We start from the raw sequence: 13,420 nt of genomic DNA, 5'->3' as shown, positions 1-13,420 counted from the left end.
ATTCTAGTAAACCTGACAAAACGATTAAGCGTTAACGATGATGTAATCGACTAATCAAGTGCCTCTATTTATTAAAAAGTCGGTCAGCCAAGCAACAGCCTTAGCGGTGACTGCAGATGCCAACAGTATTAATGTATCAATAGAGACTTATATTTCGTTAATTTTGATGTCTGTTTTTTAGAAGAAATAGACAGTCGGAAATGTGAAGGAAAAAGATCAAGATATGTACAATTAAACTTTATTTTCACGTTACGAATGTAAAATTGAGTGACGGGTTTTAAATTTTTGCCAGCTGCTACAGATCTGATATTAAATTTATAATAGTTCCATGGTTATAATGGTTGCAACAATCTACCGTCCTTGGTGTGATTGTTAGTTTAACAGATGAAATCTTATAAAAATTTATAATGTCCTTCAAACTTCGCCAGTTAGAACGGGAGACTAGAGACAAATCTCCTGTTCCAGTCAAAGTAAGCAATTCTTTATAATATTTCTTACCTTTACTTCAGTATAAAACAAAAATATAAATAGGGGGGCTATATCCTTATCTGTCGCTCTAACTACAATCGCCAAGGTGCCAAAAATATTTTGAATTTGCATTTAACAAAAAACATGCTTTTCTCCTTCTGTGATTTTTTAGGTGCTTGCGGTCGCTACCCCGATGTTTTTAAGACGACGTTTATTCAGCTGCAGATCAGGATTCAGAAATCTTCCTTATGAACAAGTTGCGTATACTGAAAGAAGAATATTTCCATATCGGGGAAGATTTCCTTACTGTGATCTGCAGCAGAATAATTGCCAAGTCATGGCAACTAGTACTCTGCAGAGAAACTAGAGAATGAAATCCCAGAAGGTGCTCACACAATGGCTAAAATCGTCTGTAAGACTTCACGTTTATTTGCTACAGATCACAGTGCAGAAATCTTCCTTATAAATAATAGATATCTCCTGAACGATATAAATAACTTCAGAAATTTCGACTTGCGCATTTAAGTTTTTGTAGCAGTTTTATTAAGTTTTGCGCATTAAAGTGTGCAAGAAACTGAAGAATAAAATCCTAGAAGGGGTCCAAATAAAAGCGTATAGCAGTTGGTAAGAATATGTTTCTTCTGCTGCAGATCCAGAAATCTTCCTTCTTCTAAAAGGAAGATATTTCCATATCAGGATAGATTTCTGTACAGTGATTTGTAGCAGAATAATCGCCAAGTCTTTGCAACTTCCAGGCAGCAGCCTGCAAGGCTCTAAAAAAAAGCAATGTGCCAACTGAAAGGGTATAATGCGAAGATTTCTGTTGTGTAATCTGAGACAGAATAATCGCCAAATCTTGGCAACCTCCGGGTGAGGATAATGATCCTCGAGCAACTGGAGAAAAAATCTCTGAAAGGGACCAGCTCGAAGGGTGTAACTCTTAGCCTACCTTTAGCAAACATCTATGTGATTTTTTTTTAAAAATTGCAAGTTTAAAACCCATTTGGCACCTTGGCGATTGTAGTTGAGCCATCAGATCACGATGCAGTAAGATATTTTCATATATTGATCTGTTTGAAAATGTGAACTTTTGGCTAAGGCAATTGGAAAAACTTAATTTCATAATTGACTTAATGATGATAATTTTTACATGAAAACCATGCATTTAAATCAAATTAATTTAATATGTATTAATCTATGACCAGTAATGAAAAAAATTTTATAAAACAAACATTTAGTTACCGTTTTAAATTGTTTCTGCATAGCAAAATGTAATTACTCTCCCCTTACCTAAACGTTTTAAAAGCACTTGAAAAAAATATTAAATTTTTTCTATGAATTTAGATTTACAATATAAAAATAGAAAGATATTTCAAATATTTAATTGAAAATTTAATTACTATTTTTAAGACGATAGATTATATTTAGAATTTGGAAAAATATTAAGAATTTTTAATTTTTCATTCCAAAAACATCTTTGTATCACTTATATTTTTATATTCCTTAAATCAGACCACATTTTGTAAGCAAACTAATTATAATTTCGAACCAAAATTCTTGTTCTTACTTTTAAAATACATTTTTGTGTACAGAGACAATAATTACAACAACAACAAAAAAATGTCAATGACAGTGAACTAGAAAAAGACAATATTTTATTTCAAGATATATATTTTTCATAACTACATCATCTGCTCTATAATAGTTTATTAACATAATAAATATTGTTTGTTTTACATTTTAAATTATTTGTATATTTATCTAAATAGTTTATCGTTTAGAAATTGGCCAAGGTTGTGTTTTTATTATCTTGTGCATGTGACCAATAAAACTTTTTATCCAAACATTCCAGTAAATTTTCAGTTATATTTTTACTCAGGTAGATGTTTTATTCTTGGTCTTTTTATCACCAATATTTATGAAATTTTTCTAAATTTTATAAATGTTGAGCAATTGAAATTGAAACAGCAAATTTTTATAATACTTAAAAAATGTTTCTTTTTTTTTTTAAGTTACCAAATACTTGTCTCTACTCAAAATTTTTTAAATAAAAACTGACAAAAAATCAAAATTATTCAATTAAATCAAAATTCAGATATTTGCTTCGTTTAAATTATAATTTAAAGCAACTATGCAAAGATTCTAAATTATTCAATTATTAATAAGGGTAATAAATAAACACAAAAATGCTAAATAAACTTCCAGTTAAAAATTTAAAAAAAATAATAATAAAAATGCTGTTAAAATTCGAATTAGGTATTATTATTTTTTTTTAAAGTTATTCAGTTAAGGTTTTTTTTTTCTTTGTACAAAGTTAATATTTTGATATTCTAAATCAAACTACAGTTGGAACTCAAAACTGAATGTATTCATAACTATATAAGCACTTGTATATAAATTATTTTAAATTTATCTTAATATTCTTATTATCGAATGATAATGTTCTTTTATTATTATTTGAAATCTGACAAAAAAGAAACTAAATATGTAATAACATAATCACACGCATCAAACTCTTTAAAAAATTTTTAAATATTATAGAAATTATAGACCCATAGGTAATTACTGTTCTCTTTTACATTTAAAGTACGAACAGTAATTACAAAATAAATCTTTGTCAAATAAATGAAAAACTATTTAATTTCTTTAATTAAACTATTTATATCTAGATATGCTGTATATATTCTATCTAAAGGTACCTTTTGATAGATGAAGGTTGACATAGTCGGTAATTAAATCCCCTCAAGGCTTTAAAAATGTTGGCAAAATTACTAAAAATTCTGAAAGTTTTAATATTTGATTGTCTACCACTCTATAAAATATTTTTCAAAAAAACATAGTTATTAACAGCCTTTAATAAGATGTTTTGCACTTATTTTTATTAGAGATATCGTCGTGATGACAAAGAGAAGGAAAAAAGTGACTCCAGTGATGATGATAATTATGAGCCATATATTCCCCTGAAAGAAAGAAAAAAGGAAAAGGTAAGACTTTTGGTGCTGGATTCTGTCATCCAGACAAAAACAAGCAAAATACACTCATTTAGTTTTAATTTCAATATAAGTTTTAGTACAGGGATGCACAACCCAAAACTTGTCCCCAAAGAAGAATGTGACATGATCCCAGAACAGTTTTGAATGACACTAATAAAAAAAAATTTGTGAAATCTTTAAAATATAGATAAAAAATATCAAAGTTTTGTTCTGAACACAAATGTAAAAGTGACAGAACAACCCTTTTATATTTAGACTGTGCTCCATATTTTATTATCAATTTAATGAATCTAGCTGAATCAACCACCTTTTTTACCTAAGTATCAGGATTCTTAAGGCTCTTCTCTCTGTCCTGGGAGAGGTAGAACCTACATTCAGGTGATCTGTTAGCAGTTTTTTTTTTTTTTAAATCAAAAACTGGTTTTTAACATGACTTGTTTTTGAGCGGCACAGAGTTATTGCCATTGACTTTGTGTGGAAGAAAACCTTTGGAAGTGACCATCAAAACTGAGCAAACCTCAGCACAGAAGGCAGATACGGTCAAATAAGGAAACACAAAAATATATTAACGAAACATGCAAAATATGCATTTTACAATAAATATAAATCATTCTGATATTTTCTGCAATGTATATTTTTATTTCAGTATATTAGGGGTGATTGTATCCTGGAAGTACTCCGAAATTCCGGTTTTTAATATCTTTTTTCGGGGTCTAAGAACTAGAAGCCGGGCCTGCAATTTTTGAACGAATATTGTAAAGTTCCCACAAAATTTTGATGCTTTTTCTAAATCCCTTTAACGAGGCGTTTACCCACATTCTTCGCTAATTACGTGAGAAATTACGTCATATGGGATTCTTCCGCCAATTTGGTTCTTTTGGTTTGGCCGATTTTCACCATTTTGTATATTTGGACCTGTGCCGGAATCTCTTAATATCCCGATTCTCATTAACGCGATTAAACGTTCATGGAGATTCCTATTCGGGTGATTTAAAAGTCCAATGCTGCGATTCATACTCAAATTCGCGTATTGTAATATCATACTAAAAGTATTAGGTTTTATAAAAACCATACAGAAGGAAGTCCAAAGCAATTACTGCGGAAAAAGTGATCGAGATACAATATAGATTTACAATAGAATACTACAACAGAATCTTTCAATATAGTGTTAACTCAAATGTGCAATTCAGAATTGTCAATTTTTTTTTTGTATTTATTTTTTTAAATTTTTCACTATGTTCAGAATTTTCTTCAGACTTCACATCAACAGTAGACAGGTCGCAGGTTGTGCATCCCTACTACTAGTATGAAACTACTTATGAAACACTAGAGCGAATTATGTACAGTCCTAGAAATTTATAATGTTATACTCCTTAAATTTGGTTGCCTATTTTTATTGTTAAATTATTGAAACAATTTAAACCATTAAATAATAATTGTTTGCAGCTTGTGAAGTTGCGTCGTTTAGGAACTATATTACAAGAAAAAGAAAAATTTAAAGTCAAATCAAAAAGTGAAGGCGATAGTGATGAATTGAATGACGATTTTGGAAGAAAGTATAATGTCAGTCTACTTGATCAGCATGATGAGCTAAAGAAGAACGCAGAAGGTAAATGTGTTGTTTGCTTTGTAGATATTATCGGTACCGTCTTTACATGTTGCACACCCGGGCAGTGCCCGTGGGGGGGGGGGGGGCTCGAGAATATTACTTTTCATAAATTCTATTTTAAAAAAACTAAGAATAAACAAAATTGCCTTATATATTTTTATAAATAGATATATTCTATTGTATAAAGTGTGCATTTTGTTTTTCTTTCTAAAAATAGTGATTGATTATCATGCAAATAACTATAATTTCAGTTTATCACCAGACAAACTTAGAAAGGCAATCCAAATCTAGTTTTTTGTGTTCCAATGAAGTTTTTATTTGCATTGAGTTTTTTGGGTTTTGTGTAGTCAAAAGGTGTTTAAATTTGTTAAAATTATTGCACATATTGAAAATACTTTATTCTATGTATGTGAAGTTTTTTACTTAGATTTTTAACACTATGACATGTTATAAGGGCTTAAAACATTTGTTTGCCCGGGAACCCTGCATATTATGTAAAGAATATGTATAGCTGCCAACTCTACTGAATTTTCCAGTAGACTACTGGATTTTTTCAGTTTCTCGTGGTCTACTGGTTTAATTAAAATTATGCTAAAATTGAGTCCAATTTCTAAAAAAGTCCCTATTGAAATAGAATTATTGTTTGCTATAGTATTTAAATAAGTACAGTAGAGAACCAATTATCCGGGATGCTCAGGACCATCGCTATCCCGGATGTCTGAATTTCCCGGTTTTCTAGATCGACCAAAAAGTGTCATTAATCAATGTTTTATCTAATCCGAATTACAAGGTAAAAAGTGTAACACATTTTATAGTAAGAGAAAAAAGAAAAGTACTCCTAATTTTAAAAAAAAAATAGTAGAAATATAACCTGTAGAAGAATAAAAAAAAATTGCATGTTTAGACAAGAAAAACAAGTTTAAAATATACAAAATTCTCATACTTATTTTTTAAAAATAATTACCTAAATTAACTAATATAAGCAAAGCCAATAATTAAATAACGCAATATATTTCATACCTAATTATACAGGGGAAAACGATAAAATAAAAGGAAAACTTATTAATCTAAATAAAAACAAAGAAAATTATCGAACCAAAACGGTAGTTAAAAAGGGCACTAGCATAAATATTAAAACCCGGAACAAGGCAAAATCAACGGAATTAAAACCTAATGATAAAATTTAAGAATAAAACGAATTAATTTATTGAAACCAAAATTTATCGTGAAGAGGGAAAAAAATTAAAACATCGTGGAATCAGAAAAACAAAACTGTAATCTACTTCATAAAATAATCGTATGTTGAAATTAATAAACAATTCTCCTTTTATTTTTTATAAAAACGCGATTTTTAACGAAAGCAGGTGTGATCCCACATCAAGAAAAACTTGTAAATGATACTACACTTCCAAAGAATCAGAATTTATTCAAAAGAAAAATATTTTATTTTTGTTAATTGATATCAAATAGATAAGTATATTTTTCTCTTTCATCTTCTGTTCACTGATATGCCTGTGCGATGCATTTTCCCCACCCCCTCTTAAATCAAAGAGAAAACGAAATCAGCATGCCACTCCTTTGAGTTTGATTCACATCCTAAAGGGGAAAATAAAACATTCATCCCTTCCATGCCTCCTCTCTATCTGAAGATCTTCAAGGTCATGAAAGAAGCGACGTTTCTCTGAGTAAACAGGGGAAAAAATTCTCCCATTCCTCACATTTTCCACTACTCAACTTTAAGGATGAGTCCAATTTCCGCTTTTTTTCATAATCGTTCTAGTTTAAAATGGCTGAAAACCCGAGCAAAATTTTTCTGGTTTCCCGGTTATCTGGTTACGAGATAAATGGATCTCTACTGTATTAATAATACATAAGGAAGTGAACCTCATTTATACAAATCAGTTCAAAACTTCTTTTGTTCTAAAATGTTCGGTTTATTATTATTCAGAAATCTCTTTTTAAATTAATTAAACCATATTTTGTTAAACTATATTGATTAATAATTTAAACTATATTTTATATATTATGTATTTTAACTATCTTTGATTAATTAAATGCCTATTACTATTCAAAATTATAAGTAAATATAATACATAACATTTCAAGCATGTTTAATGTCAATAATAACTGGGAAATATTGCAGTTTTTCTATTTTTATGACTAGAAAAATCCCTAAAATGTGTAAAATATTTAGTACATTATGCAACAATTATCATGAAATGTATGCTATTTTGTAAAATCTACTGGATTTTTTCCTATCCATGTTTGCAGCTATGAATATGACTCTTATTATCTTATTAGCAGCTCGTAAGGAGAGTGCTCTTGAAAAACAGCTGAAGGAGGAGGAAAAAATTTTAGAAAGTGTTGCTGAAAAGAGAGGTAAATACGGCTCCTTTTTTATTATTTTGACTGACTTTCTAAATTCTTTTCACAGGCGTACATCAACAACAACAACAGGGCTGTAAATAAAATAATAGCAACATACTAAGAAAACATTTTTAATGATACTAGTAAAATTACATCACTTCCTTCAAAATAATCACCAGCAAAGTATCGTACCATTTGCCTGATTTCAAGATGGCATAGGATTCTGTTGACAAAAAGAAACAGAACAGGGCTAAATAAAAGAAATTAAAAAAAAAGACAATCTTCACTGTTCTTATTTATCCTTACTAAAAATAAATAAAAATACTAAAATTGTTTCTTTAAAGACAGGGTTGTTGAAATCTGTTTTTTTGGTTCTTTTTTTTAAAAAAAAGAAAAAACGTAACCCATTGGTTTTTTCAGACTTATGAAGTTTTATTAGATTTTACCTAATTTAATTAGGTTTTTTCAAACTTAATTGAAATTTTCATTTCTTTTATTCTTTATAGTCTTAGAGTAAATCTTGCTGCATTAATAAATATCATTAATTCTATTAATAATAAAGCAATTAGTAACCATAATTATCAATACACTTTATTATCAATGTCATTTTCATTGCTAAGTTTGCAAACATATTTTTAATGACAGTAATAGGGCTCAATTACCTTTGTAGGATTTACCACTTCTGTGTTAAAATAGATTTATAAAAAACGACTAAATGTTTAAGTGAGGAATTAAAATTCCTTATTTCAATTAAAATTAACAACATCAATTTTCAAAGTAAATTTTTAATTTGAAAAATGTATTTATGCAATGCTACATTGCATTACTTTTTTAACTGTATTATTGTGTTCTTTGTTACATACGGTGAAAAAGAGCTTCAGGAATAAACTTTATACTCTTGTTTTTTTTTAAAAAAAAAACATTATCCTTATGGAAAGAACCTGTTTGCATCTAAGTGCACTGAAATGGATGCAAAGCTCCCAGCGTGAATGTGTCCCGCATTGAACTGATCGTAAAGACGCACTTCCCAGTAGAACACTGAAGTCGAGTATCACTGGCTGCTGTCAGTAAGCGGGTGGGTGACTACTTTGATCAGCCTGCGTATGATCAGAGTAAGTGAGCGGTGTCGGTCCTCCTTGAACTGTTCTATTGTAAAAGACTCAACTTCTCATTCTTCGAGCTAACAAAGCAGGGTTGCCATCCCCTCCGCATGGGAGCAAAATTGCGATGGTATGTCTTCAGATCATCCTCGGGGATGTTTCTCAGACCATCGCCAGTAGCCCATTGTGCAGCTCTAGTGTGATGTAAATAAAGTACCTACCTATAGTTTGTCTAAAGTAAGAACTCCCCTAGCCATACGTTTGGATTCGTGGTGGTGTCTACAGTAACGAGGTATAACTATTTCAAGAAGGGGTGTGGGGTTATTGTTTAGGACTGGTTTTGGATCTGAAAGGGAATCTTTTTCTTTGGTTTATTGTGTTAGCCCTAGAGTGAGGAGAGGCTACCCTCCCTGAAATGCGCTACTCTTGTTTCTATAGCAGTAGACAGCCTCAGACTTTGCGGGGGGGGGGAGTTTTTACTGTAGACAAACAATACCTACCCAGCAAGAGCGTATTTTAACATCACCAACTCTTGTAATCATGTTGCACAACCTTCTTTTTGCTTGCTTTCTTAAATTATGTGAAATGAGGAAATTCAACTTATGGTCTAAGCTAATCCAATGCTCTTGCAACATCATAGAATTATTTCTTTTTCAAGAACAAATGTTCTCCTTATTTATCAAAATATGTCGCCAAGTCTAGGATTACTGTAAGACTGCAAAACTATAACACTTTTTCAATAATTCTATGATAAATTCGTAAAATATAGCATGATGTAAGTTACGGCTTGACGAGTTTAACTTTTAAAAGCTTCGATTTCGTTTTGAAAGCATATTTATATAATTTGATAACTGAATAAAACAGAATCACGGATATATACTTAAATCCTATACTACTGCGACTGTCTCTTCTCAACTTGCAACAGAATGTAGTATTTCAACAACAGGAATAATCTGGAGTTTTGAACAGATTTATTTCACCAGTTAAAATGTGTTATATTTTAAAAGTTTTATTTGAAACTGTATGTAATTAAACTCTCAGATTGGAAAAATCATATCTGAAATTATATTTTTTTAATAATTTTCCTGTTTCTTTGAATTGTGATTCGAATAATTTTTTATATTGTATCTTGTTATAACAGTAGTTTCAATTGTATTGTGAATTAGTATCTCAAATTTTTGTGAGAATACTTTATTTCATTATTTTCACTTTCTAATAATACATGTTTTTAAAAACGTTAATTAAAATTTTTGAAGCACAGAATGTAGAAGTAATGGAAGCATAAATATTTCAATGTATTTTATTTTATTGCAAACTTAATATCCAGAGCTAATTTGTTAATAATAAAATGTAATTACTGAGTTGCCACTCCACATGAAAAGAGAGAAAGCCTAGAAAATACAGGGAATTTAAAAATCACCTAAAATAATGTGAAATTTTGATTTTTTTTTTTTTTCATTATGAAGTGGGACAATACAGGGAATTTTGTTTCTTAATTTCGTCTTAAAAAAATTTTGACAACTCAAAGCGTAATCTATGAAATATTTAAGAATATTATTTCAACTATAATAAATTATTTCTTTTACTTATATCATTATTTAAGTGTGTTCAGCTGTTCCTTTTTTTTCCTCTAAGATTTCCAACAATTAAAAATAGTATATATATAAAAGCTCACACAAGGGCATAGTAATTGTGGTTCCTCTTTATACATTGCGTATAATATGTGCAGGGGCACAGGGAATTTTTTTTTCCATGTTTAAGTGGCAACCCTAAATTAATAAAATCAGAACAACCCTGAAATAAAAAGAACATTCATTTTTCAGATTACATTAAATAACATTGATGATGCACCAAAGAATTAAATTTTGCCTAGAAGTATTTTTGCAAAGATGTTCCATTTACTTTGAATGATTTTCTGACCACCCTTGAAAGAATGCTAAGGAAAAGCATTCAAATAGCTAATCTTGTTATAATCTATTAATCCTATCTTTCCCTTTTTGGGGGGGGGGGTTTGAGTGACAACACTGAATTAATAAAATCAGAACAACTCTGAAGTTGCAATAAAGGAACATTCATTTTCAGCTTTTAGATTACATTAATTAACATTTATAATGCACCAAACTATTAAATTTTGTCTGGAGAGATTTTTCAATGATTGACTGACAACCATTGAAAGAATGCTAAGGAAAAACAAACAATAGTTCAAATAGTTAATCTTGTTATAACCTAATAATCCTATCTTTCTGATGTTTATCAAAAGGCTGTTACAAAATATATTGTAACAGAAAATATTTCATTCTAGATTTTGTTGAAATTAGTTTAATTTCCTTTTAGCATTGATGGGTGTGGCTGAACTTGCTAAAGGCATTCAATATGATGAGCCAATTAAAACTGGGTTCGTCTATTTTTCACTATTATAAATTTTCTTTTTAGTATTGTAATTGTTGTTTTATGTTGCAGTTTTCTGCATGATTTGTTTTAGATTTGATTTACATAGGACTTAATTATTTTATTAAACAAATTGGTTTAAATCTAAGTATTGTTTTATATAGTGTTTAATAACTTGAATAATAATAATTTAGATTGCTTTTTTAACACAAATAATTTTTTATTTGTTAACGAATTCCTTTAAATTGCTTTGTTATAAAATTTATAATAATGGGGAATATTGTATCTTTGTTTCTTGTTTTTTTATAATTTTTTTAAGTTTTATTATTACTTTTTTTTTTTAGTGATAAATTTTTCTTATTTATATTTTTAACTGTCCGAAGCAATTTGCTTCTGAAATTTTAATTTCTGAAACAAATTGTTTCCCCAAATAAATATGTCTTTTTGTAACACTTGATTGAAAAGTTAGGGATTGAGTTTTTATTGTAACTGAACATTCAGGAATTTGTAAAACAAAGTTGTTGATGTAATTGCAATGGTAATGTTCAGGTTTCAATCATAACAGAATTGGGAACTAAATCTGTGTTAATGCAATAAGACATTTTGGAATCTTTGAATTGAATACCTTGATGTAAATTCTTCATACTTTCAAAACTTTTCTTATATCTTGATGTTATTTCTTAATAGTACTTGCCTTAATAGTGCCCTGTGGCAGAATCGAGGCAACATTTTTGTAAAACTTTACAGAATTCTTGCAGAAAGAATTTTCTTTTTGGGAAGTAAAAGATTTTGGTTTGCTTTTCTGCAGAAATTTTCACTGAAAATTTGAATCACACATTTAAATAATCACTTTTTGAAGCGCTCATTTTATGCCAATATTGTAAATCCAATTTGAGTGTATTTTTGGCAGTTATTGACATTGATTTTCACGTGACTTTTAGATATCCCGATATATATCAGGGCATATGGGAAATTAGAATAGCGCATTTGATTATTTATTTTTTGAAGCAATTATTCTATCGACCTTTTTTTTTTTTTTTGGTAGTTATTGCTTTTGATTTCAAAATAGTTTTTACAACCTGATATCTTTTATATGATATTATTTATTACAGCAATCAAATCTTGAAATGAAGCATGCAACTGCTTTCTATAGAGTTCGATTAGCATGATTTCCTCGTCTGTCTGTTTTTCGGTAATTACTACTGCAGATTTCATGATATTTTAGTTATTTTTTTAATTAGACGATGTTTTGCAAAATGAGATAACGGAAATAACTAGTGCATCCCCCCTTCCTACAAAATTCGAGAATATTAGAATCCCATAATATTACATTTAAGAAAAATATTACATATTCAATTAAAAAAATTACATTGCTGTTTTGTTTTTGTAAACACAGCGTTTTTGATACATTAAATTAGTAACTTACATCTTTGTTATTATTGAAAGTATCTTGCCGAAAAATATTAGTAAAGAGAGTTTTGTTGCAGAAAGCCTGAAAAAATTCTGCCACAGGGGTACTTTGAATTCTACTCTAATACTTTAAGTAATTTGGTCTATTTATCGAGAAGGAAGAAAAAATAATTATTTTGTTGCAAATCAAGGATGAGCCTCTTAATGGCATTATAGTTTTATCATAAGATTATAAAAATTACTTATGTATGTTTATAAAAATTACTTATGTATAAACTTATTGATGTTAGGTGGAGACCCCCACGCTACATATTAGCTTTGTCAGAAAAGAGGCACGAGCGAGTACGTCGGAAGTATCGGATACTTGTCGAAGGAGATAACATTGTTCCACCAATCAAAGCATTCAAAGTTAGTCATATTTTTGCTGAATTTGCTTTTTAATATTTTATTGTTAAATTTTGTTTTCAACTTTTTGATCTTAAATTTTTAAAAAAAACTTGATTCTTTTGATTTCATTTTAAGACAGGTTTGAAATGTCTGTTTTATATAAATGCTGCAAAACTCAGTAAGAAAGAATGATTGAAATTTTTAATTATTTCCCTAAAGTAAATAAAGTACTTTGTAATGAATAAAAGTTATAAATTTAAAAATATTTTCTGAAATATTTTTGAGCAAACTTAAATGCATTTGCATGCACATAGAATTATACTTATTAGTTTTTTGCCAAGCTTTTTTTCGAACAACCTTGTTTTAATTCAAATTTTCAGTTAAGAAACTTTAACTTATTTATTCTTTTACTCTTAAATTATTAGTTTATCAAAACATAAAAAGAAAAGTATCCTCTGTGATAATGTGAACTTGAAAACCTTTACATTAAAATTTTGCTGTGTTTAATAATTTTACCTAGCAAAAGAACTTGTTTTGCAGCTACAATAACCAGGATTGGCATCTTGTCCTGAAAAGGATATTGGAAGAATTTATGTGAAATGGACGAAACTAAAACTGACCAATACACTTGTTTATCAATAAGTAATACAAGAATATCTTAAATATAAATAAATTTGATATAGTAACAAAAAGTTTGA

General features: G+C 29.0%; 1 protein-coding gene across 5 annotated transcripts in view; it reads left to right on the top strand.

Moving 5' to 3' along the window:
* The first annotated feature begins 209 nt into the window (after nucleotides 1-209).
* The window catches only part of LOC147816795 (ATP-dependent RNA helicase abstrakt-like), a 43,344-nt gene continuing 30,133 nt past the window's right edge, over nucleotides 210-13,420 (top strand). For 2 of the 5 annotated variants that reach the window (XM_087151418.1, XM_087151428.1), the window contains exons 1-6: nucleotides 263-470; nucleotides 3,354-3,452; nucleotides 4,908-5,070; nucleotides 7,342-7,449; nucleotides 10,872-10,932; nucleotides 12,626-12,743. In XM_087151418.1, the coding sequence (XP_087007544.1) occupies nucleotides 408-470; nucleotides 3,354-3,452; nucleotides 4,908-5,070; nucleotides 7,342-7,449; nucleotides 10,872-10,932; nucleotides 12,626-12,743 (612 nt within the window). In that variant the 5' untranslated portion in view covers nucleotides 263-407. Of the gene's footprint in view, nucleotides 471-3,353; nucleotides 3,453-4,907; nucleotides 5,071-7,341; nucleotides 7,450-10,871; nucleotides 10,933-12,625; nucleotides 12,744-13,420 lie in introns of all 5 variants that reach the window. The other 3 variants (XM_087151419.1, XM_087151425.1, XM_087151421.1) reach the window with 3 other exon arrangements.

This window comes from Parasteatoda tepidariorum, chromosome 1 (genome assembly GCF_982258835.1).
Source record: "Parasteatoda tepidariorum strain Cologne lab strain chromosome 1, Ptep-v5.0, whole genome shotgun sequence".
NCBI lineage: Eukaryota > Metazoa > Arthropoda > Arachnida > Araneae > Theridiidae > Parasteatoda > Parasteatoda tepidariorum.
The sequence above is the reverse complement of the archived record's forward strand: the minus strand, read 5'-3'. Positions and strand labels throughout refer to the sequence as shown.